Source organism: Pogoniulus pusillus, chromosome 4, assembly GCF_015220805.1.
Source record: "Pogoniulus pusillus isolate bPogPus1 chromosome 4, bPogPus1.pri, whole genome shotgun sequence".
NCBI classification, from domain to species: domain Eukaryota; kingdom Metazoa; phylum Chordata; class Aves; order Piciformes; family Lybiidae; genus Pogoniulus; species Pogoniulus pusillus.
The window spans coordinates 30885146-30912304 of record NC_087267.1 but is presented as its reverse complement, the minus strand read 5'-3'; the positions used below and the strand labels follow the sequence as shown (position 1 = coordinate 30912304).

Sequence of the window (27159 nt, the reverse complement as noted above, 5' to 3'; positions counted from 1 at the left end):
GTCCGTATTTAAATATACTTAATCTGCTAAAGACTGGTGAGGGTAGGCGAATGAGGCGCTGCGGCGCGCCCGCACAGCCATTGCGGAGGAGGCCGCCACCGACTACAAGCCCCAGCGTGCCCCGGGGCAGGAGGCGTCCGGTGCTGTTCAAACCGGCCAATGGCAGCGCGAGGGGCTGCCACGTGAGCGCGGCGCGCTTTCCAACGGCCGGGCTGCTGCGCTCCGCTGCTCCGTGCTCGCTGGCCCCGCGGCGGTGAGTGCGTGGGCAACACGGGTAGGAGCGGGGCCGCGGGGGCCAGGCCGTCCCCCCGGCGTCGCGGGGTCGTGTCCGTAAGCCTTGCCACGGGGCAGGACTATAGCGGGGCTGTTCGGGGTGGGGGAGGCCTACGCGAGCTCCCCCAGGGTGGGTGGTGGGGAGGGTGGCCCGGGCAGCTCCCCGCAGAGTGTGGCTGGAGGGCATCTCGGTGCCGGTGGGCGCTGCTGAGTTGCACGGGTAGCCACCTTTCCTAGTGGATGTCATCGGCGTTAATCCTTTGGGTCTGGCGACTGTTCCTGAGGGTCCCCTGGCGAACCCCTCGGCGAAGCCGGAGCGGCTTGTGCTGAAGTAGGAATGGGCTGCCCGGGGAGGTGGTGGAGTCGCCGTCCCTGGGGCTGTTCAAGGCAGGATTGGACGTGGCACTTGGTGCCATGGTCTAGCCTTGAGCTCTGTGGTAAAGGGTTGGACTTGATGATCTGTGAGGTCTCTTCCAATCCTAATAATACTGTGATACTGAGTCCCCCTTTGCTCACAGGAAGAAGGTACTTGATGGCTTTCTGTCCACAAGGGAGAGACGTTGTCTTCAGCACAGCTGCGCGTCCTCTGGAGGGGAGATGTGCTGAGGCTGCCTTATGCCAGTCTCGAATTGGTGCTGCGAGAACTTTTATTAGCCTACAGGATGGCAGTTTTGCTGTGCCGCTAGTAGCAGCTGTAGTCACATACGGAGTTATACTGCTGAACGCAGTTTTGCGTTAGGGAATTTCAGAAATCCTAGACACCAGTGATGTATTTAAAGACTTTGTACAGAGGCCATAGACTGATTATTCAACAGCACATTTCGAGAGAGGATGGTGGAATGTGCCAGCCCATAAACCATGTCTGTGTGTCTGTCTGTAAACAGTCTTCAAAAGGATGTTTACCTCCTTGGTAATTTGGCAGTATCCGAAGATTCTTTAACTTTCTCGTTATGTTTTGTGGTTTCCTCTTTTTCTTTTAACCTATTGCAGTGTTAATTTTCTGTTTTCCGGACACCATGGAGGAAGGGAAAAAAATGGTAGCACATTGCTCAAGTTGTGTGAGTGGAGAAAAAATGGGTATTTGCGTTAAAAAAGGTAAGTGGAGATCATGTTGAGGTGTTCTCTACCTGGTGTATCCCTTATTGAAAGTTAAGATGGTTCAGATCACTAGACCTTGCCCCTGTCTAATATATTGTTTTGTGCACTTGCTTCCCTGGATTTTGAGTCCCCTTCAGAGCTTGTGGAGCAGTGGTGCTAGAGCATGTACAGTAGCAACATGGTGTCATCAACCTCTTCTCCAAATTTAATCTAAGCTCTTTCCTTGTCCTTATCTGTCTACTGTGGATTCAATTAATATTTAGTGTATATATTAGCTAGCAAGAAAATTAATCTTTCTTGCTAGTTCCTATTACTGATCTGTGGTGATCTAAACCAGGAAAAAAAAACCTGACTGATAGGACAATTGGTTTGTCATACAGCTGTAGATTATGTATACTTACTTCTCTTGATTAGAGGCTGTCAGACCTCTGATTAGAGGCTGCTGATTACCCATTCCTTCAACCATCTTTTATGATATTTGGGCATCACAAGTGCAGTCATATTCAGAGGTGTATCTTCAATTTGACATAAACCATGGTTTATTTAGAATTATTTGAACTTGGTAGCAAGAAAATATTTTACCACCTGACATCAGCTTCACCAAATTGTCAAAGCATAATGCAATAATTTTTTATTACAAGTCCCTCTTGTGACCAAATGCTTGTTACAATTTTAGACTTTCTTCTTCTGACTGATGAAGAGTTTGATTTTGACCTTTCTCTCTCTCCAGCAAGGTGAGTGAGTGGTCTACAGGTAAATATATACCCTTAAAATGGACACACATAAGATGGCAGGGCTGACTTATTTTTCTTCTTAGTGGAAACGAAGATGAAGTTTTTGTTGGACCTTTGGGACATAAAGAAAAATGTATTGCTGCCAATATTGAGGCAAACGAAAGTGCTGAAAAGAGCATACCTGCTTCTGATGAACTCATGTGGAGCCCACTTAAAGGAGAGAAATTTGTGGAAATCTTCAAAGAAGCTCATTTGCTAGCACTGCGAATAGAGACTGAAAGCAAGAATGAACAGACTAAAATATGCCAACCAGAAGAAAAATTTGTGGAGGACTCAAAGTCAAAATTGAAAATACTGAAAAAAGAAAATATAGAGAAAAGTCCCAGGGCTGTTAAAAGGGAGACATACTGTGTGCAGGATAGCCTGGCATGTCAGCTGCCAGCTTGTTTTCAGAAGGAATCTGATAAACTTTTGTCAGATGACAAAACACATGCTCTGTATACTCCTCCAAATAGAAGCCCTGTTAAAATGTGTGTCTCTTCTACAAAAAATGCCAGTTCACCTCTGACACAAGAACAGAAAACGAAGGAAAGAAATACAAAGGCGACTGGCAAACTGCCAATGGCAAAACCTTTATCTACTCTTGAAAAAGGCAATCTGTTGATTACTGAAAAGGTAAAGACAGCTTCTGGGCAACAGTGTTTTCTTAAAATGTGGCTTTTGTTTTAGGAGTGTTTAAACTGTCTACAAGCTTTTATTTTTAAGAGTAAAATTTTCAGTCTTGTGATGGTTCTCTACATCATAAGATCTGTAGGCAGGAAACTTCTTACATAAAAAAGCTCAGGGCAGACGCTATGGTATAGTAGCCATGACAATGTAGGGCATATACAGGGAATTTTCATTTCCACTATATTATGGTTTTGTGGCTATCAAAATTCCTGGCTTCTGTTTAAACACTCTTGCTGCTGGTAAAATTACTTCACTGTTGTTAGTGACTTACTGGGCAAAAATGGCTTTTACTGTTAAACCCTTGCCCATGGAGGTGAGGGGAGAAAAGTCCAAGTTTCTTTGAAAGGACAGGAAAACCTTTCAGCTTTAGTGCTGTCCACAACTTCTCAATCATGAAAAGGACTGATTAATGGTGTTACATTTAGGATGTGGTTTTGTGACCAACTGAAAATGTATTTTAGGATTGCAAGGGAAATGTTTTGTTGGTGACCTTGCAGGCACAAATCCTGGTCTCTAGATAAAATATCCTCTGTATTTCATTACTTTAGACCCTTTGCCTTAGAATCCACTATATGCTGCAGATTTTACGGATAATGTGATTGGTTCCTTGGAAACCATCACCTATAGAAAATAGGGGACCACCCTTTGATTCCTTTGTGGTAAAGTTTCTTGATTGCAGGTGCTATAAAAAAGTGCACCATTTTGATGCTTTAATTGATTGTCAAATTGTACCCTGCTGTTTTTACTATTGTAATGTTTCATGTTTTGGAAAGCTACAGTAAAGCAGAACTTGAATTAAATGATGATCACATTATTGTAAGGAATAGCTGTTAGAGTATGTAGGTGAATATGATTATATGAAATGTGTTGATGAATTGTTGCAGAACTGTCTTTAAGCTGATGTGCAGTATCTTGGGTCAGGCATGTTCCTAGTACTTTACAAAGACACTAGACTAATGTCAAGCTGTACTAGTTTTAAGATGAGGGACTTGACTGGATTTAAAGGCTTTTTCATTTTTCTTTCTTTGATTCTTAAACTCAATTTATGTAAAATGCTTTATAGTGACTTCTAGAAGCACTAATAGCATCTAAGATGTTGCATTGAAAAATCTGCAGGTAAACCCAGGAAAACATAGTAGTGTTTCTACAAAAAGAGACTTGAACAGCATGGGATCATCTGAAGATCTAATTTCTGATAAATCTAGTGCTGCTTCAGACGTCTTTGAGTCTTCATTCAGTGGCAGCTTCTTATTGCAAGACAAAAAGGCCCATAATGCATCAACTAAGGTAATGGTAAGCATTCTTAATATTTTTTTTTGAAAAATTAATATAGATTAAATTAGAAAGCTATATTTTATAATGGTTTTAAGGAAAATTAGTCTCTTGTGGTTGCTGTTCTTGAATGTATGTTCTGACTCTATAATACAAGGAACGTACCTAAGAGCAACTGTAAATGTGTTGGAATAATAAGCATCACCTTTTTCTAAAGTACTAGCTTGCAAGTAAGTGATAAGCAATTTTCTGTAAGAAATGAAGTTTTTGATGTGTGTAGGTAACTATACCACATGAAACAGCTGCCATAACTTATATGATTGTAGAATACCTGTAGCTGCTACTTGTTTTGCAGCTTTAGACACATATATGTTGCATGCTGCTTCACTGAATTGCAGTGATGGATATTGGAAGGAGCCTCTTGAGGTTGTCTGGTCCAACCCCTTCTTCAGTAGGGTCACCCAGTCAGTTGCACAAGCCCGTGGCCACATGTTTTTTTTCAATACCTCTAAGGATGGAAACTTCCCCAGACAAGCTCTATCAATGCTCAGTCACCCTTGCAGTAGAAGTAGTACTGCCTAGTGTTCAGAGGGAGCTTCTTGTGTTTCAGTCTGTGCTCATTGCCTTTGGTCCTCCCATTGTGTACCACTAGACACTGCCCTTTGAGATATTTACATATAGATGGAATCCACATTTAAGTTGTCTTGGGGCTGAACAGTTCTAAGATAAGTGATGCTCCAGTCTCTTAAATGTCTCCAGCCTTTTGTTGGCTTCTTTACAGTAGATCCAAATTGTTCTCATACTGAGGGACCTGAAACTGAACATATGTTCAGGTGTGGCCTTCCCAGTGTTGAGCAGATGGGTAGGACCACCTCCCTTGACCTGCTGGCAACACTCCTAATGCTGCCCAGGTTACCATTAGCATTCTTGTTTGCAAGGGCACATTTTACTGGCTTATGTTTAGCTTGTCCACCAGCACTCTTCAGTGCCTTTTCTGCAAAGCTGCCTTCCAGGTGGTTGATGCCCAGACTTTTAAGTCTGTTCTTAAGTTTATGGAAGGAATCAAAGTAACAGTCTTACTTCTAGATTTGATATTCTGTTTCTGTATAATAACACAGATACAAAGAGCTGCTTCTAAGAAAACTCATTTTTCTAAACTGTAATCTGAGGAAGGAACTTCTCTAAAATTCAGAGATAAGAAGCTATAATACCAAGAAAAAGCATGGCAAAGTAATGTGCAAGTGATTTTTTTTCTTTTGAATGAACTATATTCTCTGATTCAGCCTAGCTTAAAGAAAACAACACAGCTGAAACTTCCTGGTGTTGCCAGTGGTCTCACAAGAAAGATGACTACATCGTCTTTGTTGTCAGTTTCCAGCATGAACTCCAGTCTGAATTCAAGTTTACTGATTTCTCCCATAAGAAAAAATGGTAATCACTCTTATTACAGATTTGTGCCACAAATCAATTTTGCAATACCTAAGTATATGTTGGACTGTGGGTTTGGATATATTTTAATGGAATCCAGTATGTAGAAGCAGTATGAAATGTTCTGAATGAATAAAATTTCGTAGTCCCTGTGGACTCAGGATCAATCTTAGACTTCTATAACTTGTGAAAACTAGATTTCTGCTACCTGATGCCTACATGTGAGGATCTGACACAAAAGAGCAACAGCTCAGGAAACATGTTCTTTTTGTACATGATCTTCTGTATTATAGTCAAGTACATGAGCTTCTGAGTGCTGTAAGCTTGTCTAACTTGAATAAAAAATCCCAGACAAACAAAACCTACAAAAACCCATTAAAACAACTAGAATAGGAAGGGAAGGTGAAAGGCCTAGTTTCAAGTCCTGTGTTTCTGTAGGCTAACAGAAGAATGATCTTTAATCAGATTAAAAAAAAACACACAACCTAAACAAAACACCAAGTGGAAAAAAAACCACAACCAACTCTGGGGAGAACACTGAATACAACAAAGACTGTTATATAAAAAGGATGCCAATTTGATCCCTTTGAGTCTCAAAGGATAAGGAAAACAGTCTCCAGAAAATACTAACATGTAAATAACACAGCTCTTCCAGATCTATTGAGAGAGCCAAGTTACTGCAATTTTTGTGCCTTTCTTTTTTTCTGAATGGGCAGCAATATATTGGTAAAAGTTAAAGCTTAATAAGAATTACTTTGAGATGGGAAGTGTCTAGTCAAGCTTTGTCCTATTAATGAAAGTAACTTACAGACTAAAGTAAGAACCATGCAGAACACTGAGAAAAGAACTTGTGGGGTAGTTCACCCTGTGGTTTTCAGCGTAATTTGAAACATTATGTTCTTGAATGCCTGCTTAAGGGAACAGAGCCAACTATGCTGGGAGAAAACGTTGAAAATATAACTTGAATCTGCAAGTTGTTCTGGCATTCCTTCAAGAATGTTCTCTGATTTGAGTGCAGTAATTCAGGAATTTGAGGAGACTAAAGCAGACAAAATTGCTGAAGTGTTCAGGGAGTAAGTTGTATGTGTTCTCTTGAAACTTGAGTTGTTCGAACATGAGTTGAAGTGCCGGTTTTCTTTCCTTTGGGAGTAATTACTCTGCATAGTCACAAAACTTCCCAATAAGCAATAATTAAGAAGTATAATTTACCTTTCTATTTCAGGAAAATCAAGCACGTCTTCAAAAGGTAGTGTGAGTGGCTCTAAGCTTTCATCAAGTACAAACAGGCTGGCTAAGGTGTCATCCTTGCAAGCTGTCAATACTGAGAAATCAAGGAGTCAAACAAGATCAGCTAGTACTCACAAAATATCTAATGCTGCAAGCGTGGCTAACTCTTCAGTTTCCGCAACATCTGAGGCTGTAGGCAGTGGAATTCAGAGGCTGAGTTCTGTTCCTGATCTGCAGAAGCTATGTCAGCAGAATAAAGATGGAAGTGGAATGAAAGGAAGTCTCTGTCCAAAGCCCAGGGCTAGAATTTTGTCTGTTCCTACATGTCAAACTAAGGTTTCAATGAAAACTGGAGGTAATCACCTACTTTGCATGACCTATCTTATATCTTGTCTGTTAAAAGCAAATGTTACCTTGAATACTTGTCATTTGTTTCATTATACTTGTCCACCTCTTGGAATTAATATTGTAACTGAAAGATACCTGTTATGAAAGAAGATTGTAGATACCTATTAACGAAGCTTTTGTCTTTAGACACACCAAAAGGAACACCATCTCATCGATCAACATTCTGTGGCACACCTGGAAGGTAGGGCTTAACTGAAAGTGGAATGTACTGAGGCATACTTCTTAAAAAGCAGCATAATTTGATGTTGCAACAGTCTTTAAAAATTCTGAATTCCTTGTCTAATCACCTGATACCCTCTACGTTACCTGTGTTAATGCCTATTGGAGCTGATAGAAAAACAAAACCCAAAACTAAACAAAAAAAATCCATCCCCATCCAGTCCTCAGAAGGGGTTTTCTCTGCAGTAAAAGATACACTAATAAACAAATTCCATGAAGTAAAGCCCTTAATGCAGTGGTTACCTGCTTTATGATGACTACTGTGCCCACACTGCCCAAAGGAAAGCTGATTTCTGTTGTTTGGTGGGATGGTTTGAATAAACCATTCCAGAAGCTTTTGGCTAATGCATATTCCATTTTCAGTGCAATGGCAGTCAGCACTCCAGTGAAAGCTGCAGAAGATGGGATCTTTCAGAATTTGGGGTTTCCTAAAAGGTCTGTCTCCATGACTCCTGCCAGTCTGAAGCGGTCTGGCTTGCCTACACCTGTTCGTCGTATCTCAGGATTTCCAGCAGTGACTCCTAGAACTGCACCAAGAATGGCATCTTCTCCACACGTGGGATCCATTTGCCCAATTTCCGACTTCTCTACCAAGAAGACTCTGGCAGCTGGGTAAGGCAAACACAATCATAGAGTGGTTTAGGTTGGAAGGGACCTCCAAGATCATCTAGTTCCAACCCCCTGCCATAGGCAGGGGCACCTCCCACATGAACAGGTTGCTCAAGGCCTCATCCAACCTAGCCTTGAACACCTCCAGGCATCCACAGCCTTCCTGGGCAACCCGTTCCAGTGTTTCACCACTCTTGCTGTATATGAAATGAGTATTGCAGACAGACTGCCTCTAAATGAATTTCAGTGGTGACTTTTAGGCTGAATATTAGAATAAAGCATTTGAGCATAGATGCTGCACAGGCCTAACAGACTGTTGTTGTGTGGCTAGTAAAGTATCTACAAGCCTTACTGAGATGAATCAGTAGCTGACATTAAGGAATTATAACTTGTAATAGGAAATCACTTGCATTTCTTGAGCTAGTTGGCAACTTAAGATTTATGTGATGCTCTGTCTGAAAATAGATTTGGTGTTATTTACAATTGCCTTCTGATGAAGTGAAGTAGCTGTTTTTTCAAGTTTTGTTTCATACTGTTGCAAATGCTTCTTTAAAATCACACTGTTAAAGCCTTTGTCAAAAAACCCAAGCATTTCATTGACTGAACTTTTGTTTCTGAGCTGTCTTATCTATGCTTCACTTAAATTTCTTGCAGAATGCACGAATCTTATATTGTTAATTTTGTTAATTTTCTGTGAAAATAATGTTGCCTTCTTTGTAATATAAAGCCACCATCTTCTCAAGTGCCAAAGATATGTATGCAGGCTTGCTTCATGGTGGAGATGAACAGTATTAAAGCAGGAATTATTCCCAGCTAGAAAATTCTTCCTCTGTCATGTTACTTAGGATAAATGTCTAAACCAGTCTTTGTGCTCAAAGAAAATTACTTGCTCTACAATGACTTGATTATACTAATCAGATTACAATTTGTGGTCCTCCAGCTGATGTGCTTAGTGTCAGCAGGGACTGAAGCTGGTTGCTTAGCACTATGCAGTATCAGTACTTGTTTGCTAGTTGTTTCTTCAAAGTTTGAGGGAAAAAAAACTAAACCAAAGACCAGAAAATCCCATGTGGGAAGTTTGGGCTACACATATATGTCAGTTTAAGAGTAAGTTCTTCATCCTGAAGTCACTAGGCTTTTTATTGGATGTGCTATAAATTATTGCAGTGTATACTTTTGGGGGGAAAATAGGTGAAGGCTTTTGGTTGTTATAACTTGGAGTAGAAAAGGAGAAAATAAGGTATTGGCTTGTCTGCTTTTATAAGTACATGCTGAATAAAACTCGATTATTGCCAATGCTCTTTTCCCTAGTTCTAAGCAGACAAAACAGAGTAAGACACAAGTATCTTCTTCAGAAGATGATGTATCTCCTCCACCTGTGCTACCTCTGGCACTTAACTTCTCACCAGAAAAGACTGCTACAGAAGTGGTAAAAAACAAATTAAAAGAGGATGAAGTACAGAATCAGCTGACTGAAGACAAGCAAACTGAGGTAATTTTTTTTTCTGTGCAACTGCAAGTAAACTACTTGAAAATAGATTATTTTAAGGTGAATGCTAAGTAGGAAAACCACTGGAGTACACACCGGGTTAAAACGGATTAGGTCTAAGTATGGTGCACCCTCTAGTGCCTGTTTTGTTCACTGAACATTTCTTCAGTGTTTCTACTAAATTTGTACCTGTATTGAAGCTGAGCTGTCAAATGCTTGCAGATTTTGTATTAAACTTCTGTTTCTGGGTAAGTACTATGAAAAACTTGTGGGTATGATTTAGAAAAGCATTGTCACAGGGCAGTTCCTATTGCAGCCTTAGAACCCTTCCGAAAATACATAACAAGAAATCATACCACCACAGAATGTTAGTGGTTAGAAGAGGCCTCCAGAGATCAAGTCCAACCCCCATGCCAAAGGCAAGATCATCTAGGGTAGTCTCCCCAGGAATGCATCCATTTGGGTTTTGAAAGTCTCCAGAGGAGACTCCACAGCCTCTTTGGGCAGCCTGTTCCAGAGCTCTGTCACCCTCACTATAAAGATGTTCCTTCTCATGTTGAGGTGAAATCTACATTCAAGTTTATATCTATTGTTCCTTGTCTTATTACAACACACTACTGAAAAGAGATGGGCCTTATCTACTTGAGACTCACCCCTCAAGGTAGTTATAGGCATTGATCAGATCCCCTCTGTCTTCTCCAGTCTAAACAGCTCCAAGTCTCTCAGTCTCCCTTCATAGGGGAGGTGCTCAAGTCCCCCAGTTATCCTCATGGCTCTCTGGACTCTATCCAGCAGATCCCTGTCTCTTCGTGAATTGGGGAGCCCAAAACTGGACACAGTATTCCAGGTGTGGTCACACCAGGGCAGAGTAGAGGGGGGAAGATCCCTAGGCCTCTGGATGCTTTTCTTGGTGCATCCCAGGCTGTATGGCCTCTTGGCCACAAGGGCACATTGCTGTTCCATAGAGAACTTGCTGTCTACCAGGACTCCAAAGTCTTTCTCTGTGGAGATTTCTCCATCAGGGCAATCCCTCACCTGTACTGGTGCCTGCTGTTATTCCTCCCTAGATGCAGAACCCTGCATTTGTTCTTACTGCACAAAGTTTGCCTTCACCCAGCTCTCCTGCCTGTCCTGATCTTTGTTAGATGGCAGCACAGACCAGAGGGCATCAGCCACTCTCCTGAGTTCTGTATCATCAGCAAACTTGCTGAGGGTGCATTCACTCCACTCATCCAGATTGTTAATAAAAATTGAACAAAACTTGGCCCAGTACTGATCCCTGGGGAACAGAAGGCCACCAGCCTCCAAGCTGAGGCTCTGTCACTGATGACCACCCTCTGAACTGTCTAGCCAGTTTTCAACCCACCTTACAGACCCACTCTCTATACCACATTTCCTTAGCTTTTCTATAAGGATGTTATGGGAGACTATCAAAAGCTGTACTAAAGTCAAGGTATATGATAGCCACAGCTCTTCCTTCATCTGTCTATTTGATCATGGTTTCCTAGAAACTGGTGTAGCTGAATTCAGTCACCTAACAGCAGTGCAAGCCTGCATACAGTAAGTGATGATTAAACCTCAAAGCCCATGTAGTGTACTCTAGTCCAGTGAACACTTGTATACTTCCCCAAGAACCTGCTGTCTTCATGTTGAAAACTGACACTCTGGAGGCATTAAGGACTGGACTGCTAGTTTGGATATATTGAGCTGTCAAAGTGGCTACTGATGTACATATATTCATGTGTAGAATAACCTACAAATGACATTACTGTATGAGTATTTTTTCTGTGGCTTGTTTGAGGACATGAAGCGTCTGTGTGCTAAGGAAGCAATTCTGTACCAATAGTTATGCTTTTGTCTAGTTTAAAGTTTGGCATTCTACAGAGCTGTTTATATGGCATGGCTAAATAACATTGCACAGTAATCACTGCCAAGTAATTTAAACATTTAAAACTCCTCTGTTTTAAATCTGACTTAACAATAGTTAAGGGAAAAATTGTTCTACAGCACAAGGATTTCTTTTTGCTTTGTCTTGCTGTACTTTCAACTGGCAAAACAAAAGCTGAGGTTTTTATATTATGTGCAAACAATCCTGCATGACAAGCACCTAACCTGTAAATTAAAGCTGTCCTGTTGTTATTACAGCTGTATGAGCTAAATTGTTTGCCTGGATGTTTATGAAGGAAGCATGGAAAACAGAGCAGTAAAACCTGAGGCTGAACCTGTGTTGTGTTGTTTTTTAATTCTAAGGTTTTGCTGGTAGATATTGGAGAAGATAAACCTCTCCCACACAATTTGGAATGTGAAAGTAAACCTCTTATTGATCTTTCCAATACTCCTGAACTGAGTAAAATTGCTCCTCTAAAGCCTATATTCTCAGAGCAGCTAAAGGTAAGTTATATACATGTCTCCAGGTGCACTTATGCTAGGAGAAAAATGTCAACTGGCTGCATACATTGGTCTGCTGAGTAGCTCTGCAATGCTGTAAGATTTAATGCTAGCTTATGTTAAATATGGTGCTACATGCTAAGGTGCTCTTAAGTAAAAAGAACATGATGTTTAAAATCAGTGTGCTCTAAACTAGAGCTCAGAGTGATCTGCAAATAGGAAAAGGAGGGAGAACTTAATGCTTGAAGTAGATTGAAAATTATTCTGAAGCAGGAAGTGAATGTCTTCTGCAGAGTAGGTATGCTGACTCTTCCTTTGCAAATTTTCAGTTCTTGTCTGCAGCAGCCTGTTTTCAGCAAAAAAAGCGAGCCTGTCTCCTGTTTAACTCATCCTCTAACCCCCACCGTAATTGAAAGATGTGTGTTGGGATTTACTTTGACAAGCATTTCTGCAGAAGTGTTTTTTGTAGACTAGTAGTTTGAAGGATAGATGTCATTAGATGTTGTCAGATGCAGTCTTCAACATTAGGTGTAGTTGGGATCAACAATGTTATGTCCTTCAAAATCTCTCAGAAGAGGATCACAGAAATCTGAGTTCCGGGGGCATGTTCAGAAGTGCTTTGCCCTGCCTGGATGGTAGTGTTGCTTGAATATGCATAGTAGTGAAACTTCAGAAAAGCCTTTTAGCCTTTCAGGATGAGTGTGGGTAATTGCCTTGGAAGCTTTCATTTGTCAAAGAATGAAGTAGATGCTTAAAAACATGAACCTACAAGCTTGACATTACCTTTTGTTTAGGATTCCTGTTAGTACTTAAGATGACTATGTTAATATACATAACTACTATCAGCAATAATAACAGCTAAATTTTGTGTTTTCTTTTCAGCTAATTGATCTGAGTTCACCTCTTATCACTCTGAGTCCTGATGTCAACAAAGAAAATCTAGATTCCCCTCTACTCAAGTTCTGAACTGGAGGGAAATGAAGACTTACTGGCATCTGTGATTTTTTTCTTTTGAAGTGTTTAGGTGTTGTTTTAGTCATACAGGTTCTCTTCTTTTAATATGGCCATAGATTACCTGAAGCTGTGTTAACATAATAGAATTGTAAGTCTTGATATAGTCAGAGTCTGATTTAATGTTTCTGATCATGGGTGTATTTAATCTGTTCCTGTCATGCAAAAGCCTGTCTATTTTTATTTCTTTCTAGTTGTCCTTTGATCTATCCCTTGTGTACAATGAAGATTTAATTTAAAATAAATTGTTTACCAACTTCTTGTAGAGCAACCTTTCTTACAGGCTTGGGCTAGACTGATTTTTTTGTGTTGCAAAATTCTGGGTTTGAGCATGGCCATGACAACTTAGGAGAAAATGTGTTGCCACCTGCCAGCTGAAATGCTCAAATACGGTCCTAAAGCAGATACCTGCTTCACCAGCTCTCCTGACTACCTTAACTATTCATTGGAGCTGCTTCAACTAGGAGCTAAATTCCAGCCTTCAAATCACTATACATTTGTTCAAACATCCCCATGCCTGAGGCAGGGCCAGTGCAGTATGTCTGCCTGGGGCATACAGTGGACTACACTCTTCTCTAGCAGCAGCTGGAGACAGGTGTGATAAGTAATAAAGAATGTGAAACAATTGCTAGTCTTTTCTTTTGGATCTTCCTTTGTCAAAATCTGCATCCTGCTTGTGCACAGGCCTTGGCTGGAGAATGTGTGTTTGCAGCTTTAGGTTGTCCTGAACCAGGGATGGACAGAAAGCCTTCACCACACTGCTTGGATTAAAAATGTGTTGTCTCCTCTCTGAGGCTCTTGGCCAGAACTCTGCTTCCATGAGGCTGTAGCCAGATGGGTTGGTCTCTTCTCCCAGGCAACCAGCCACAGAACAAGGGGGCACAGTCTCAAGTTGTGATGGAGTAAGTATAGGGCTGGATGTTAGGTGGAAGCTCTTCACAGAGAGTGTGATTTGCCACTAGAATGGGCTGCCCAGGGAGGTGGTGGAGTTGCCATCCCTGGAGGTCTTCAAGAAAAGACTGGCTAAGGCACTTAGTGCCATGGTCTGGTTGATTGGATAGGGCTGGGTGATAGGTTGGACTAGATGATGTTGGAGGTCTCTCCCTGCCTGATTGCTTCTATGATTCTATTCTACGAGGGGACAGATGCAAGCTGGCATCATGGTATGCAATGAAGTGGAGAAAGGAAGAAGAACGCCACCACTGCTCTCTGGTACGTGCCCTTACCATCTGGGTGGGAAGGGGCATGCTGCTGCTGGTGTTGCAGAGAAAAAGGGTCACCTCCTCTCGCGTCGGTGCGAGCCGCCGGAACGGCCGAGGCGAGGCGCTTCTCTCCGAGCGCTTTTGGGCGCTGCACGCCCGGAGCGCGGCCGCCGGAACGGAGAGACGAGCGGCCGGAAGCGGCGGCGCTGTGGCCGCTGCGGGTGGAGGTTATGCTGGCGGCAGGACCTCGCGTAGCCTGCGCCGTTTCCGGCGGGGTGGACAGTGCCGTGGCAGCCCTGCTGCTGCGCCGCCGAGGTGCGTGGGTGGGCGAGGCCGGGCGCTACCCTCCACCGGCGCTGTGGGGACCGCGCGTCCTCTTCTCAGCCTCCTCCCGGCCCTTCTGCCCGGCTCAGTGGGGTCGGTAGCTCCCCGCCCTCACTCCTCCGAGAGGGTGGAACAGCCCCGCCTCGGGTAGGACCCCTTCCAGAAGGCACCTCGGGAGGGGGCAGCAGAAGTGAGCGGTAAAGGGGAGGATGTGAGATACTCGAGAGTTGTGAAATAGCGGTGTGTTAGCTGCTACAAGAGCTTGCTTTTATCTTAGCTATAGCAAAAAGATCAGTCATATGATAACTACGGTAAAGCTTAGCAGAATTTTTGCTTGCTGCAGGACAAGTTGCTACTGAGGTCTTAAAATGACAGGTTTTCCAGTCGAAGCTGTAGGAATTTCACTTTATATTCTTACCTTAATTTCATAGGTTATCAGGTGACAGGCGTCTTCATGAAGAACTGGGACCCTCTGGATGAACAAGGAGCGTGTTCCGTTGACAGAGATTGTGAAGATGCTTACCGGGTGTGTCAGAAACTTGATATTCCTTTTCACCAGGTTTCCTACGTGAAAGAATACTGGAATGAAGTGTTCAGGTAGAAACATTTAAAACAATACATTGGCATGGTACTGTGTTGTTGTGAAAAGTGAGGATGGACAGATAATGGGCAAAGGTGCTATTATCATAGAATCATAGAATCATAGAATCAACCAGGTTGGAAGAGACCTCCAAGATCACCGAGTCCAACCTATCACCCAGCCCTAGCCAGTCAACTAGACCATGGCACTAAGTGCCTCATCCAGTCTTTTCTTGAAGACCCCCAGGGACGGTGCCTCCACCACCTCCCTGGGCAGCCCATTCCAATGGGAAATCACTCTCTCTGTGAAAAACTTCCTCCTAACATCCAGCCTATACCTACCCTGGCACAACTTGAGACTGTGTCCCCTTGTTCTATTGCTGGTTACCTGGGAGAAGAGGCCAACCCCCACCTGGCTACAATGTCCCTTCAGGTAGTTGTAGACAGTAATAAGATCACCCCTGAGCCTCCTCTTCTCCAGGCTAAACAGGCCCAGTTCCCTCAACCTCTCCTCATAGGATTTGTGTTCCAGGCCCCTCACCAGCTTCGTTGCCCTTCTCTGGACATGTTCCAGCACCTCAACATCTTTCTTGAATTGAGGGGCCCAGAACTGGACACAGTACTGAGAGAAAGCACTGAAGCCTCTTACACGTGGGAAGAACTACTTTTTTTCTCTGATTCATCATTAAAAATGTATATGTTGTTTTCAATATATTATTTCTGAAAGTAATAAGCTTCTTCCTATTATGAGCATGTAGCAGTTGCTTTGTTGCTCATTTCTGCTTTCTACATACTTGCCCAACCTTCTAACTTGAGAAAAATACCCTTGTAATAGGATGCTGTTGTCTGCGTGTGTAATTTCTGCTGTGCATTTCCATTAATATGGGCTGAATCCAGTTTACCACGAGGTGATAATGAGCTAACCTTCTTTAAACATAACAAATTTGGAACTGTCATCAAAAGAGAGTGTTCAGATTTTGTGTGAGTTTGTTCCACTTTAAGGGAATGAAGTTCTGGATAGAAAAAAATGAGTGCTTTTCTTGGGAGGCAGGAGAAGGGAAGTGTAACAAGATAATTCAGCTTTTATGTATTCAGCATAAGGGCAGAAAAGTTGTTTCCTAATTTTCTTCGCCCCCTTTAAGAAATTGTTTTGTTGCCTTGTCTTAGAAAAAAGGGTAGAGTAACCTAGACATACTACTTCATATTGAAATGACATCAAATTGAGCACTAGGTGTTTGTGCACCATCAGTGAAGAAAACAGCTGTGTTCTGGGAAAATTTACTCCTTTTTTCCTTCCTGATTTGGGACAATGAATAAATGCCATCAAATCTCTTGAGGGTTGTGGGGTATGTGTAAATGACAGTGAAACAAATACTACCAAAGATCAGCTTTTCTGTTGCTTGTTACTTAGCATACTCTGTATGTACTGCAAGTGTCTCGATTTGTTTCAGAATCCTTTACTCTTTACTGTCATCAGTTACTTTGAACTTACTGCTCCTCTCAATCTCTATTTAAGGGGTTATTCCTCAAAACCCACCTTTTTTCAAGAGACCTATTCCAGGTCTTGCTTTTCCCATGGTTTGTGCAAAGCCTCTTTCAGATCTTTGTGTCAGAGAGGGAATTCAGTAGGCTTTTTTCGTTGCTTTTTATCCCGTTCTGTGCTTTACTTGAAGTTCTGAACTGTTGTGAGCCTGACTTTACGCTGAGTCTTTTATAAAGCTTCCAGCATACTCTGGCAGTATTCACAAAGGTGTGTTAATTGGAAGAGTACAGTGCTGAGCCAGGAAGAGAGAGGTAGACCCAGGTGATTTAATTATTGTATTTAATTATTAGTCTGAACTGTGGGCTTCAGAACTGCTAATAAGGAGTTAGACAAAGTAAAAGACATGTTGCTTTATTTTCTGGTTATGAATGTAAGGTATAACCTAGTAAAGAAGAAGCAATTGATTCTGTTTCAGATGATGAAAAGTAAGACCAAATACTAGGGTGTTTGGTGTTCTTTTGAATCCAGTCAAGGCCCTCAGTTCCCTTTGACTTCAGTGACTGCTGAGGACAAGGAAATTCAGTGGTCAGGCCTTTTGATAGCTCAGCATATCGCTGTTTTGCTGGCTTACTTTCATTAGATATTATTACTGTGTTTTCAAGTAATTAAAGGTAAGCACATTAATTGCCTGACAGTGTAAACAACAACATGGTTTTGAGAAACTCCTTGAATTTCTGAAGGAAAAAAAAAGAAAAAGTCTCTCTAAAATGAGCCCACATGACTGCTTATAGTGGCATTATTGTAGATTAAGTTATTGTCTGTTCAGCTGAGGCAGTAACTCCTGGTATGTACTCCATTGGACTACCACTTTGAAAGATTAAACAGGGCTGTTTAATTCTGAGCAGAAATATATTATGAGAGATGAGCAGGATGTGCACAGTGAGCATACATTTGAGTCTTTGTTTTACAGTGACCTCTTAAAGGAGTATGAACTGGGAAGGACTCCTAATCCTGATATTGTGTGTAACAAGCACATCAAATTCCACTACTTTCTTCATTATGCTATGGATAACCTTGGTAAGGTGTTTTCAAGTGTGTCAGTACAGTGTGTGTACTGTGTGGATGCTTAAAGGATGCAAACTCTTGAAAAGGTTTGGAAAAACATGAGTTTATATTCATACTTAATTCACATACCTCTGTGACAGTTTTGATACTTGCAAAGTATTTGTTTTGAAGTTTGCTTTTGCATGTAGAGTCAGAATGGTTTAGGTTGGAAAGGACCTTTTGAAGGTCATCTACTCCACTCCCCCTGCTATGGCCAGGGATGATCAAGTTGATCATAGGTAGGAACAGATTTAATTCAGGGTTATACATTGACCTGACCATTAAGTTTTACACTCTTAGATAGTCCTTAAAAGTACAAAAGAAGAAGTGTTGGCATGTTAATGAGTAGTTTTCATCATTTAAATACTAGGAGTGCAATTATTATGTCTTTATGGGTTTCCTTCATTCATTGCTTTATGCTTTTGTAACTGGCTGTTTATAATCCTGTTTTAAACTGTGAATTTCAGATAAGGAACTTTGTGATTTGGTTGGGTTTTTTTTTTATTCTTTTGTTTTTCTTGACAGGAGCAGATGCAATTGCTACTGGGCATTATGCTAGGACCTCACTAGAGGATGAGGAAGTGTTTCAACAGAAACATACTAAAAGACCACAGAGGCTTTTCAGAAACCGTTTTGAAGTTCGAAATAGTAAGTGGTGGCTTCATTTAGTATTTCATCCAGATATGCAAGAGAAATTTGACTGTTTCATGTCACAGACTCAGGGAAGTTTGTGACTTTACACAGTTAAACCCCAGCCTTTGCAGAAGATTGATTGTGGAAACCAGAGGATTTACATTACCGAAAATTACCCTAACCAGTCAAGGATTTACTATTTCAAGAGTTCTAATCCAGGTGCAGAGAGTTAAAAAGTAGTTTCAGTAGTAATGAACATTATGGAAGAGCTGTAATGTGGTTTAAGGAGATGGGAATATCTTACATATACAAAAGTGTTTAAAGAAATCTTTATCAAGTATTCCCATAGCTTATATACAATTTTAGTTTTCACTGTTGCTTCTATTTTAGGGAATGTAGTTTTTGGCTATTCAATATATAGTATAGGTAGACAACAGTTACTGAGATCTCGTGACTGAACTAGTGGCCTAGTTGATGTTTGTTTGAGTCAAGAAATATATAAGTAGAGTTTGTACAACAGCAGAGCTATTGACTCTTAGAGTGGGCAGACCGTGAATGAAAAAATGTACTAATTTATAATTTCATCAGGGCAGTCAGGAGATCTCATCTATTTTGAAGAAAAAAAAGTAAGAATCTCCTCTCTAGAACATTGTAAATAACTCTGCTGATTGTCTGTTTGAAGAGCAGCATGTTGATACTTGAATTCTCATTTTCCTTTTTGTTGATGCTCTTGACAGTGACATGTGCAATATTGTAATAGATGAGGCAACGTAAGACGTTGTAAGATTCCTTGTTGTACAAAATCAGAATCATTCTAGTGGTGGGAAAGCTACCCAAACATTTTCAGTTAGTGTTTTTCAATATCTCTTTAACATCTACTTGGAAATAACAAAACTAAAATATTGACTGTCAAACAAAATACTAAAGGAATTTGAACCATTGAAGGGAATTATGTTGAGATGTTTTATGTGTTCTATACTTTGCAGCTGTGAAACTCCTTCAAGGGGCTGACCTCTTTAAGGACCAGACCTTCTTTCTAAGTCAGATCTCACAAGATGCTTTAAGGAAAACCATTTTCCCTTTAGGGGATTTAACAAAAAATTATGTAAAGAAGATAGCAGCAGAACATGGCCTTCATCATGTGCTAAAGAAAAAAGAGGCATGGTAACACTTAAACTCTTTTGATTTGTATTTCTTTCTGAAATAGACTTTTCAGAATTTTCTGAACTTGAATCTGTGTCAGCTTGTCCATTTCTGAGCACTATAATAAAATAGATTGGGAAGCAGTTTTATAAGTGCTCACATGCTTAAAAGTACTTGTATGAGCCTGTGATTAGTTGTGTATTTTAGCTTGCAGGTAATTTTGTCTAGCAACGCATCCCATAAGAGGTAAGGTGAAAGTGAATGTGTAAGGATGCTGTGAGCTGTAAGGAAAGCATTGTCTATCACAGCAGGTGAGAAGCCTTTGGTCTTTATTTTCCATAGCTTTAAAAGGCTTTGTCACCGTAGTTGCTTTTCAGTATGCCTTTACAGAAATTGCATCATACTCTTTTTTTCACTGTTTTTAAAATAAAAGATCTGTTTCTCTGAGAACTCTCACTTAATGAGTTAATCTTGAAAAAATGCCACACAGGCATCAGTTGTATTACTGGAACTGTCTCGGTGCTTTTAATATTTATATTAGCCCACTGTAAATGGACCTTAGAAGAGTAGAGGCCTTAACTGAAAGGAGAAGGAAAGCCTGCTTCATTTTGAAAGCTTTTTTTTCTAGAGATAGACTATTACTTGTGTAATTGGTGTTACTTTTGTACTTTAAAAGAGACTTCTATTTTTAGTACACATACAGTATAGACACCAAGATTAAGACACTTATTTATTGAACATGTGTTCTATTTCCTGTTACTTACTTTCTGTCTTTATGGTTCTCATTGATACTGTATAGAATCAGGTTACCTGTGTTGGAGCAGATGTGGTTTTCTGTATTTTATGAGGTGCCTGCTGTAGTTTGGGATACAAAGGAGGAAATGGTGGAGAAATCCATCTTGGACAGATTATTAGTAGGCATTATTTCAAATATTTTTCCCTGCTTTTATGGATTCAATACATTTCCTTTTCAGAGTATGGGAGTCTGTTTCATAGGTGAAAGAAACTTTGAAAAATTCCTTCTTGAGGTGAGCCACATTAAATCTATGACAATCTTTATGCTCTATTCTGGCTTGTAACACTGTCTACTGAAAAATCTCCACAAGCTTGTGACCCACACTGAGTAGCAATGTCCTTTTCAGTCCCAACCTGCTTGAAAGCTAATGCTAGCTGCCTGAGGGAAGATTATTGCCCCGTTACCAGCACACAGTCAGTCGCTTTCTGTAGCAGGAGGAGTGTATGAACTTGCATTCTTGTGCCTGCCAGGCTCTGACAGGTGGTTAAGATGAGAGTGGCTGAATCTTGCTGTCCTCTGTCATATGTGAGGATGGGGGGAGTGTGGTACCCAGTTTTACTGCTGATAGGGATTGTGCTTCCTACTTAGTTTGCTCTAAAGGAGCAGTAGGACAGGGGCAGTAAGCTGCTTGGGCAGGGTTGGCTTTTTGTGCAAAGTTACTTTATAGCTTCAAGAGAATGTAGTGACAGAACCTGAAATACACTGTGAGGTTTTTTTGGGCTGTCTTGTAACTTAAACAATCTCTTCCTTTTTGGTAGTATTTAGAACCTCAACCAGGTAACTTTGTTTCCATTGAAGATAAGAAGGTGATGGGAACACATAAAGGTAATTGGCTAACCCACCTTAACAACTGCTTTTAGATAAACAGAACAATACTGCTTATATTTGGATATATTAATTTTGTGAAATTCCAAACCAGTCTGCAGGTTTTGCTCAGTTTGGTATTTCTAATAATCAGAGAAAGCTTGCTTTAGACAGTATTAGAGCCTTGAACTACAACTGGTTCTTGGTTATTTGTTTCATGTTGTGAGGAAGTAAATGGAGATTCTTAGTGTTATTCTGAGTTCTTCTTTCAGTTGCACAAAAATGACTGTGACTTCAGTTCCACACTCTTTAGTACCTAAACTTTGCATAAAAAATACACCATGCATCTCACTGATACACAGTGGGCTATCACCAAGCACAGGCAGCTTATCTTGTCCTTTCTTTCTGCATTCTTCCTTGCGTTCTTCAGTTCTAGCTGCCAGAACTGAGTTCCTTTCTGAAGTATTTTATGTCAGTAGGGTGTTTTATGTACCATTTAAAGTGAGGGAAACTGAGTGGTAGCAAAACCACAAATTGAAATAAAGACATGTTAAGAATACCACAGTTGAAACAAATTAGTTTGAAATCATGTGCTTCAGGTACAGATGAAAACTTGGACAATGATGTTAGTTTAGTTTGTAATTGGTACACTTCTCTAAGACAGCTTGGTTCTTTGTTTAGTGGTAAAGTTTTGGGGAAATTAACTTTTTTTTCTGAAATGATTGAAAGTTGCTGGCAGCATAATGTTTTCTGATTTCTTTAGGTTGGTTCCTCTACACAATAGGCCAGAGGGCTAGACTGGCAGGCCTGAAGGATGCGTGGTTCGTTGTAGACAAAGATGTTAACACTGGAGATGTCTTTGTGGTAAGTTAACAGTGGTATTTCAAGTGACTAATGAAAATGATTTGTGACTCCTGCTGTGCAGAATGTGGTTTTAATCTGGGCAGGATTCTTGGCTTTCTTCCTGGGGAAACAAGAACCAAGTAGTGCAGTGTCACCAGATTTGAAACATCTTGGCCAAACTGTCTTTTTTGAGTAGAAAACTGGTTTAGATTTTGGCATAGAACTTTGCCAAAGAAAGGACAAACAGTAGAAAGAATGAAGTCTCATTTCTCTTCTCTAAAACATGAGTTTTTAATTGTAGCTATTATGACACTGTCTGTAAAGTTTGTATTATCTTGTTTTTCTGTTTATTGCTACTTTATTTTTTTAAGTAAAAGAAGTAGTCAGTTTGAAAACTGAGGCAGAATATTTATATAATACTGCAAATAATTGAGATGTTAATGACTAATCCTGTGACTTGGTAGCTCTACAGCTTGCTAACATTCTTAATGTTCTTGCTGTTCATACAATTGTTACACTTGATAGTGATGTGATTATAATGTTGTGTTCTGCTGCTTGTTGATGTGCCTGCAGGGGAAATATCATTACTGGTTGAGCAGAGAGGAAACAGGAAGCTCCACTAAGAAATACTTTTTTATGCCTTACAATAAGGTTGTGGGTTTGCCACATTTTTTGGGAGGTGTTGAGTTGAGAAAATGCAGAAAAAGCAGACAGCATCTTGTTGAGGTAGGATAAGGAAGACAGTAGATACCTGAACTCATCCTGAAGAAGGTGGAAATCTGATTGGAGCAGAAAGAGTACAGAAGTGACATGACTCCATTGTAGAAGGCTGGCAGATACTTCAGGCTTGCATTAGCCTATTTTTTTCATTTAGGGCTTTCACTTAGAAGCTCATTAAGTGCAAATAAATGCTTTCTGACTCATCTTGCCTTCATTTTGAAATGGCTTGGTACTTCTGTATTTCATGGTTTACAAGTTATATGCTCTCTAGCAAAAAAAAAAAGCATTAAAAAACTGTTGTGTTTTAAGGCACCAACGACAGATCACCCTGCCCTGTACAGAGACCTCCTGCGGACAAACAGAGTGCACTGGATAGCCGAGGAACCTCCTGCAGAGCTTGTTAGAGATAAAATGATGGAATGCCATTTCAGATTTCAGCACCAGATGGCACTGGGTAATCACACCTTTTTTTGTTCTTAGTTGCACTCAGTTTGTGAAACTCTGCTAGTGTGTTCAGTGTAGTTATGCAGAAATGGTTGAAATATTTTAGTTTGCCTTTCTGTGGTGTCTTTATAAAACAGTCCTGGGTAGTATCTTGACTTACCTCTGTTTAACCTTGTGATGGTTTTTCCTTTTTTTGATGTGAACATAAGTATTAACTGGTAAGTGTGATCTTGGAGGTTGTGATGGTTTGGGCTCTTACCCGCCCCCCCCCACTTTTGAATTTGCTCCAGCTAACTCAGACGGCCTCTGGGAATATAAATGAAGCTATTTATTTTACAGCAGCAAATATACAAGCAGCTATTTACAATATACACAGTTATATACAGAAATATACAAAGGATAAACAATACAGAAACACAACTGCCCTCCCAGAAACCTGAGTCCCCAGAAGGGGCTCTCAAACCACCCCAACACCTCCCCTTGCCCTCTCAACCTTACCACAGTTCTCAGGAAGAAGAGAGGTGCAGCCAAGAGGTTAGGGAGCAAGGTTAGTGGGAGCAAGGTTAATGAGATGTGACTAGGTCTGAAGGCAAAGGCAGAAGTGAAGACAAAATGGAGAATGTTTCCTTCTTCTTCCCAGAGTTCTCAGCGTGACTGTGAGCGAAGAGACACAATTGTTTTTCATTTCAGTGCCCATTATCTAGTTCTTTTACCAAAACATTCTAGCTTGCTTCTAACTAGCACAGAGGTCCCTTCCAACCTTCTATGATTTGCTGCCCTAGTGCCTTGTGTTCTGACTCTAAACCAAGATGGGAGTGTGTGGGTCACACTAGTGAAGCCAGCAAGAGCTATCACACCTGGCCAGGTATGTTATTAGAAGTTATTTTCCTCCCTTTTTTTGTGTTTTGGCTTATGTGGCTAATAAAATAATTATTTTTTTTAATAACTGGAGCAAAGTAGTCAGTTTATTTGCACTGGAGAGCAATTAGCACTATTTTGACTATTCATCAACTATAATGAAGGAGATTGTTTCTTATTTTAAATGGTCTGTTGTTATCCATAATCTGGGAAACTGTCTTACAAGTTTTAGAAAGATCATGAGAAATCTCTGGTATACATGTTGTCGTCTTCCAGAAATAGATGTAAAAAGCAATTAGTTGGTAGTTGGCTGCTTATTATGACTGTAGTGTTCAGATTTGTTCAGTGACACTCTGTGTCCAGTGAGTTTCATTGTCCAGGAACAGTACTGTGCCTTTTGACTGTGTACTGGTGCCTTGTAACACTGCTAATACAAAGATCCTTCATCATATTTTCTGCATGCCATTTCCCAGCATGTGTTCTGTCCTCTCTCTCCTTTTCCAAAACTTGAGTGAAAGACAGTATGAGACACATCATCGTGAGACGTGTCAGAAAGGAGATGGTCTGAGAACTATTTGTATTGGAGAGAGTGATACACTTAAGAGAAATGAGCTGAGCTGAGAAGACTCCAGCCAGAGCTGATGACAGGCATAGCTTCCTGCCAGAAGTTGCTGAGCCTGTAATTGGGCTCTTTACTGCAAAGCAGTGAGACAAGGCCAAGAGGTCTTTGCTCCTGCCTCTCCTGAAAGAACCTGATAAGCACATCATGGAGCCCCACTTGATTTTTTTTTCTAGACGTCACCTTCCCAATTTGAAAAATAGGTCTGTGCACAGTTGCCTGGGGAAGGTCTAGTGAAGCTGCAGGCAAATGTTGTGTATGTTGTCTCCTTTGGGAATGGTAGCTTTCCAGCACAGTTCATTCCACTTTAGTAACTGAAGGGTTCAGAGAGAGTCTTGTAGAAGTTCCTGATAAAATTTCCAACGATATATTTATGCTCATGTGAACTTTTGTGGGTTTTTTATTCCTTTCTTCTCTCAAGATTTAGTCAGATCAAATATAAAAGAATAGACTCACTGTCCAGCAGGTCATGCACAGCCCACAGTTACTCACTATGCTATTTGTTGCTGCTGAAAAGACTTTTCCCTGTGTTTATTGCCTAGTTTGCTGTGTTCTACAAGGGTCATGAGTGCTTGGGCAGTGGGAAGATCCTAAGGATAGGCCCATCGGTGTATACCATGCAACAGGGGAAAAAACGAGATGAGAGTTTGAAGAAGGAAGAGATTGACAAGACAGAACCAGCAACATAACACATGGATTTGTTTATTGAAGGACTTCAAAGAACTTGCTGCCAGACAATAATAAAAACAATAAACCCCATATTTTCTGTTGATCTGTGTGTTCTAATGGTCAGCTGACTGTTGAGTCCCAGCTCTTGACTGTTAGCACTGAACATGTTTCAAACTAAAGCCAGTGTGGTAAATTTTACTGGACTGGATGGTGAACTTCATGTTAATACATATCAAGGGATGTCTTAATGTTGTTCTCTAATAGTAGTTACACATACAAGAATTTTAATATACAAATCACATCTGAAATAATAAATTTGCCTTTTATGCATAAAAGAAATATTTTTTTTCTTACTTGAAGATACCTGTCTTTAGGTCAAGGATAGGATTTTACAGTAAATGTGTGTTTGTGCTTTGAACTGTGGGAAAGGAATTAATGCTGAGTGTTAATTGATTCATCATTTGAATGAACTCCAAGCAACAGATGCTTATTTTTCATTGTGCATAGTTTTATAAGAAACGCTTTAGATTCTTAAGCTGTATTCAGTAGTGGTGTCAGATGTTTACATAATTCAGAATTACAAATTGAGGGGCTTAAAAACAGTCTTGATGGTTTTATTTTTTTAAACAACTGACTTTTTTATTAACAACTTAAGGCAGAGGCCTGGTTTGTCTTCTGCAGAAAACACTGTATTGTTTTTTGTCAGAAAAATGCAAATTGAGATGCCTTTCCTTATTGTGTAGCTCACAAGTGGAGTGTTGGAGTGCTGTTATGAAGGGCTTGTCCAGATTATTTAAGTTTATAAAAATTGGGTGGATATTGAGGACACCCTAAGCTTAGAAGAAAATGTTATTAACAGCAAGTCAACAAAACCAAATTCCTGTCTTTCAACATGGTAGTAGAAGGTAACTCCCTAAAGTGAAGCTGTGCACGAGTGGGACTTTGCAGATGGGTGTGGAATGTTGAGATTTGCATCCAGTTTGGGCAGTAGCAAAGCTGTACCATGAGTAGACCTCAGCAGATCTGAAGGCTTGGGTTACATCCTTTTCTATTTCCTTAGTGTCTTCTAAGAATTTCTTTGGTAAGAAAAGTAAACTGTAGTCTCTTCAAAGCATGGAATTTAACAGGGTAGAAGACTGTCTACCTGCTAGTCAGGCAAAGTTAAACCCAGGTCAGGGACCTCTGTGAAAAAAAAATAGACTGTTAAAATATTTTGTACTTATTTGATGTTATGGTGGATCTGCTTGACAGGGGAAAGAAGCCATTCTTTTTCACTGGTGCCAAAATCAATCCTATTCAAAGGCACTCTTCAGTGTCTATCCAAGTGCAGGTTAACTACAAGGAGTATTCATGCTTAAAATCAACTGATTTGCATCAGATTTGTTGTTACCAGGTCTTGGTCATACCTTTTATGTGGTTTTCCTAATGTTTTCCTTATCTTTCCTGAAACTTTAGTCTTTGCATAATGTGATATTAATTAGTAAAGAGTTAATGTTCCATGTTGTTCTCATCTGAGTTTTCCAGTAAATGTCCCAATTAAAATCTTCACAAATGTTTTGCATTATACTCATCTGGTTTTTATTATTACTTCATCTCTTAGCACTGTCAGGTGTGTTTGTTGTTTGATACTTCACTGGTAGAGGTAGGTTCAACAGAGGAGAACAAGAAAAAGGATGTAGCCATTTCTGCACTCTCAAAATTAACTTAAAAATTTACAGAATTGAAGAGGTGGGCAAGGACTTCTGAAGGTGATCTAGTTCAACTCCACTGATGAAAGCAGGACAAATAGAACAGGCTGCTTAGGTCTGTCTTGTCAGAGTTTCAGTATCTGTGAGAACAGGGACCCCACAGCTTGCATTGTGACTGAACAGCACCAGCTCTCAGCTACTCCCTGTATGACAGATGCTTCAGTCCTCATCAGCTCCACCATATCTGTCAGAAAATGTGTAAGCTAACATGCTGCTCTGTGGGAATCTCTAGCAATGGGCTCAATTCACTTTTGAGAATCAGGGTCTGATTTTGTTGCTTCATGGCTTCAGCACTGTGATGGTTT

The 27159-nt window shown here is 40.5% G+C and overlaps 2 protein-coding genes across 4 annotated transcripts; both read left to right on the top strand.

The window, feature by feature from the left end:
* The first annotated feature begins 235 nt into the window (after window positions 1-235).
* On the top strand, window positions 236-13145 carry GTSE1 (G2 and S-phase expressed 1). Of its 2 annotated transcripts, none has more exons than XM_064142461.1 (12): window positions 236-253; window positions 1264-1368; window positions 2048-2105; window positions 2189-2780; window positions 3951-4121; window positions 5390-5537; window positions 6757-7116; window positions 7296-7350; window positions 7752-8000; window positions 9309-9489; window positions 11737-11877; window positions 12757-13145. In XM_064142461.1, exons 2-12 carry the CDS (start codon window positions 1290-1292, stop codon window positions 12838-12840), a joined length of 2118 nt encoding a protein of 705 aa, XP_063998531.1. In that variant the 5' UTR covers window positions 236-253; window positions 1264-1289; the 3' UTR covers window positions 12841-13145. The 2 variants fall into 2 exon arrangements, with proteins under 2 accessions (XP_063998531.1, XP_063998530.1); XM_064142460.1 differs by having other exon boundaries at window positions 3951-4127.
* A 1128-nt stretch (window positions 13146-14273) lies between these two features.
* On the top strand, window positions 14274-25198 carry TRMU (tRNA mitochondrial 2-thiouridylase). Of its 2 annotated transcripts, none has more exons than XM_064142458.1 (11): window positions 14274-14402; window positions 14843-15008; window positions 17444-17550; window positions 18103-18225; window positions 19197-19369; window positions 20328-20381; window positions 20908-20974; window positions 21717-21817; window positions 22826-22970; window positions 23743-23825; window positions 24980-25198. In XM_064142458.1, exons 1-11 carry the CDS (start codon window positions 14318-14320, stop codon window positions 25124-25126), a joined length of 1251 nt encoding a protein of 416 aa, XP_063998528.1. In that variant the 5' UTR covers window positions 14274-14317; the 3' UTR covers window positions 25127-25198. The 2 variants fall into 2 exon arrangements, with proteins under 2 accessions (XP_063998528.1, XP_063998529.1); XM_064142459.1 differs by lacking the exon at window positions 14274-14402 and adding an exon at window positions 14464-14558.
* The last annotated feature ends 1961 nt before the right edge of the window (window positions 25199-27159 follow it).

Bases quoted from the DNA above. Each gene is read 5' to 3' on its own strand.
- TRMU (XM_064142458.1), top strand. From the start codon at position 14,318: ATGCTGGCGGCAGGACCTCGCGTAGCCTGCGCCGTTTCCGGCGGGGTG. The intron at 18,226-19,196 runs GTAAGTGGTGGC...TATACTTTGCAG, and splicing joins CCGTTTTGAAGTTCGAAATA to CTGTGAAACTCCTTCAAGGG. The intron at 20,382-20,907 runs GTGAGCCACATT...CCTTTTTGGTAG, and splicing joins TTGAAAAATTCCTTCTTGAG to TATTTAGAACCTCAACCAGG.
- GTSE1 (XM_064142460.1), top strand. From the start codon at position 1,290: ATGGAGGAAGGGAAAAAAATGGTAGCACATTGCTCAAGTTGTGTGAGT. The intron at 2,106-2,188 runs GTGAGTGAGTGG...TTTTCTTCTTAG, and splicing joins CTTTCTCTCTCTCCAGCAAG to TGGAAACGAAGATGAAGTTT. The intron at 9,490-11,736 runs GTAATTTTTTTT...TTTAATTCTAAG, and splicing joins CTGAAGACAAGCAAACTGAG to GTTTTGCTGGTAGATATTGG.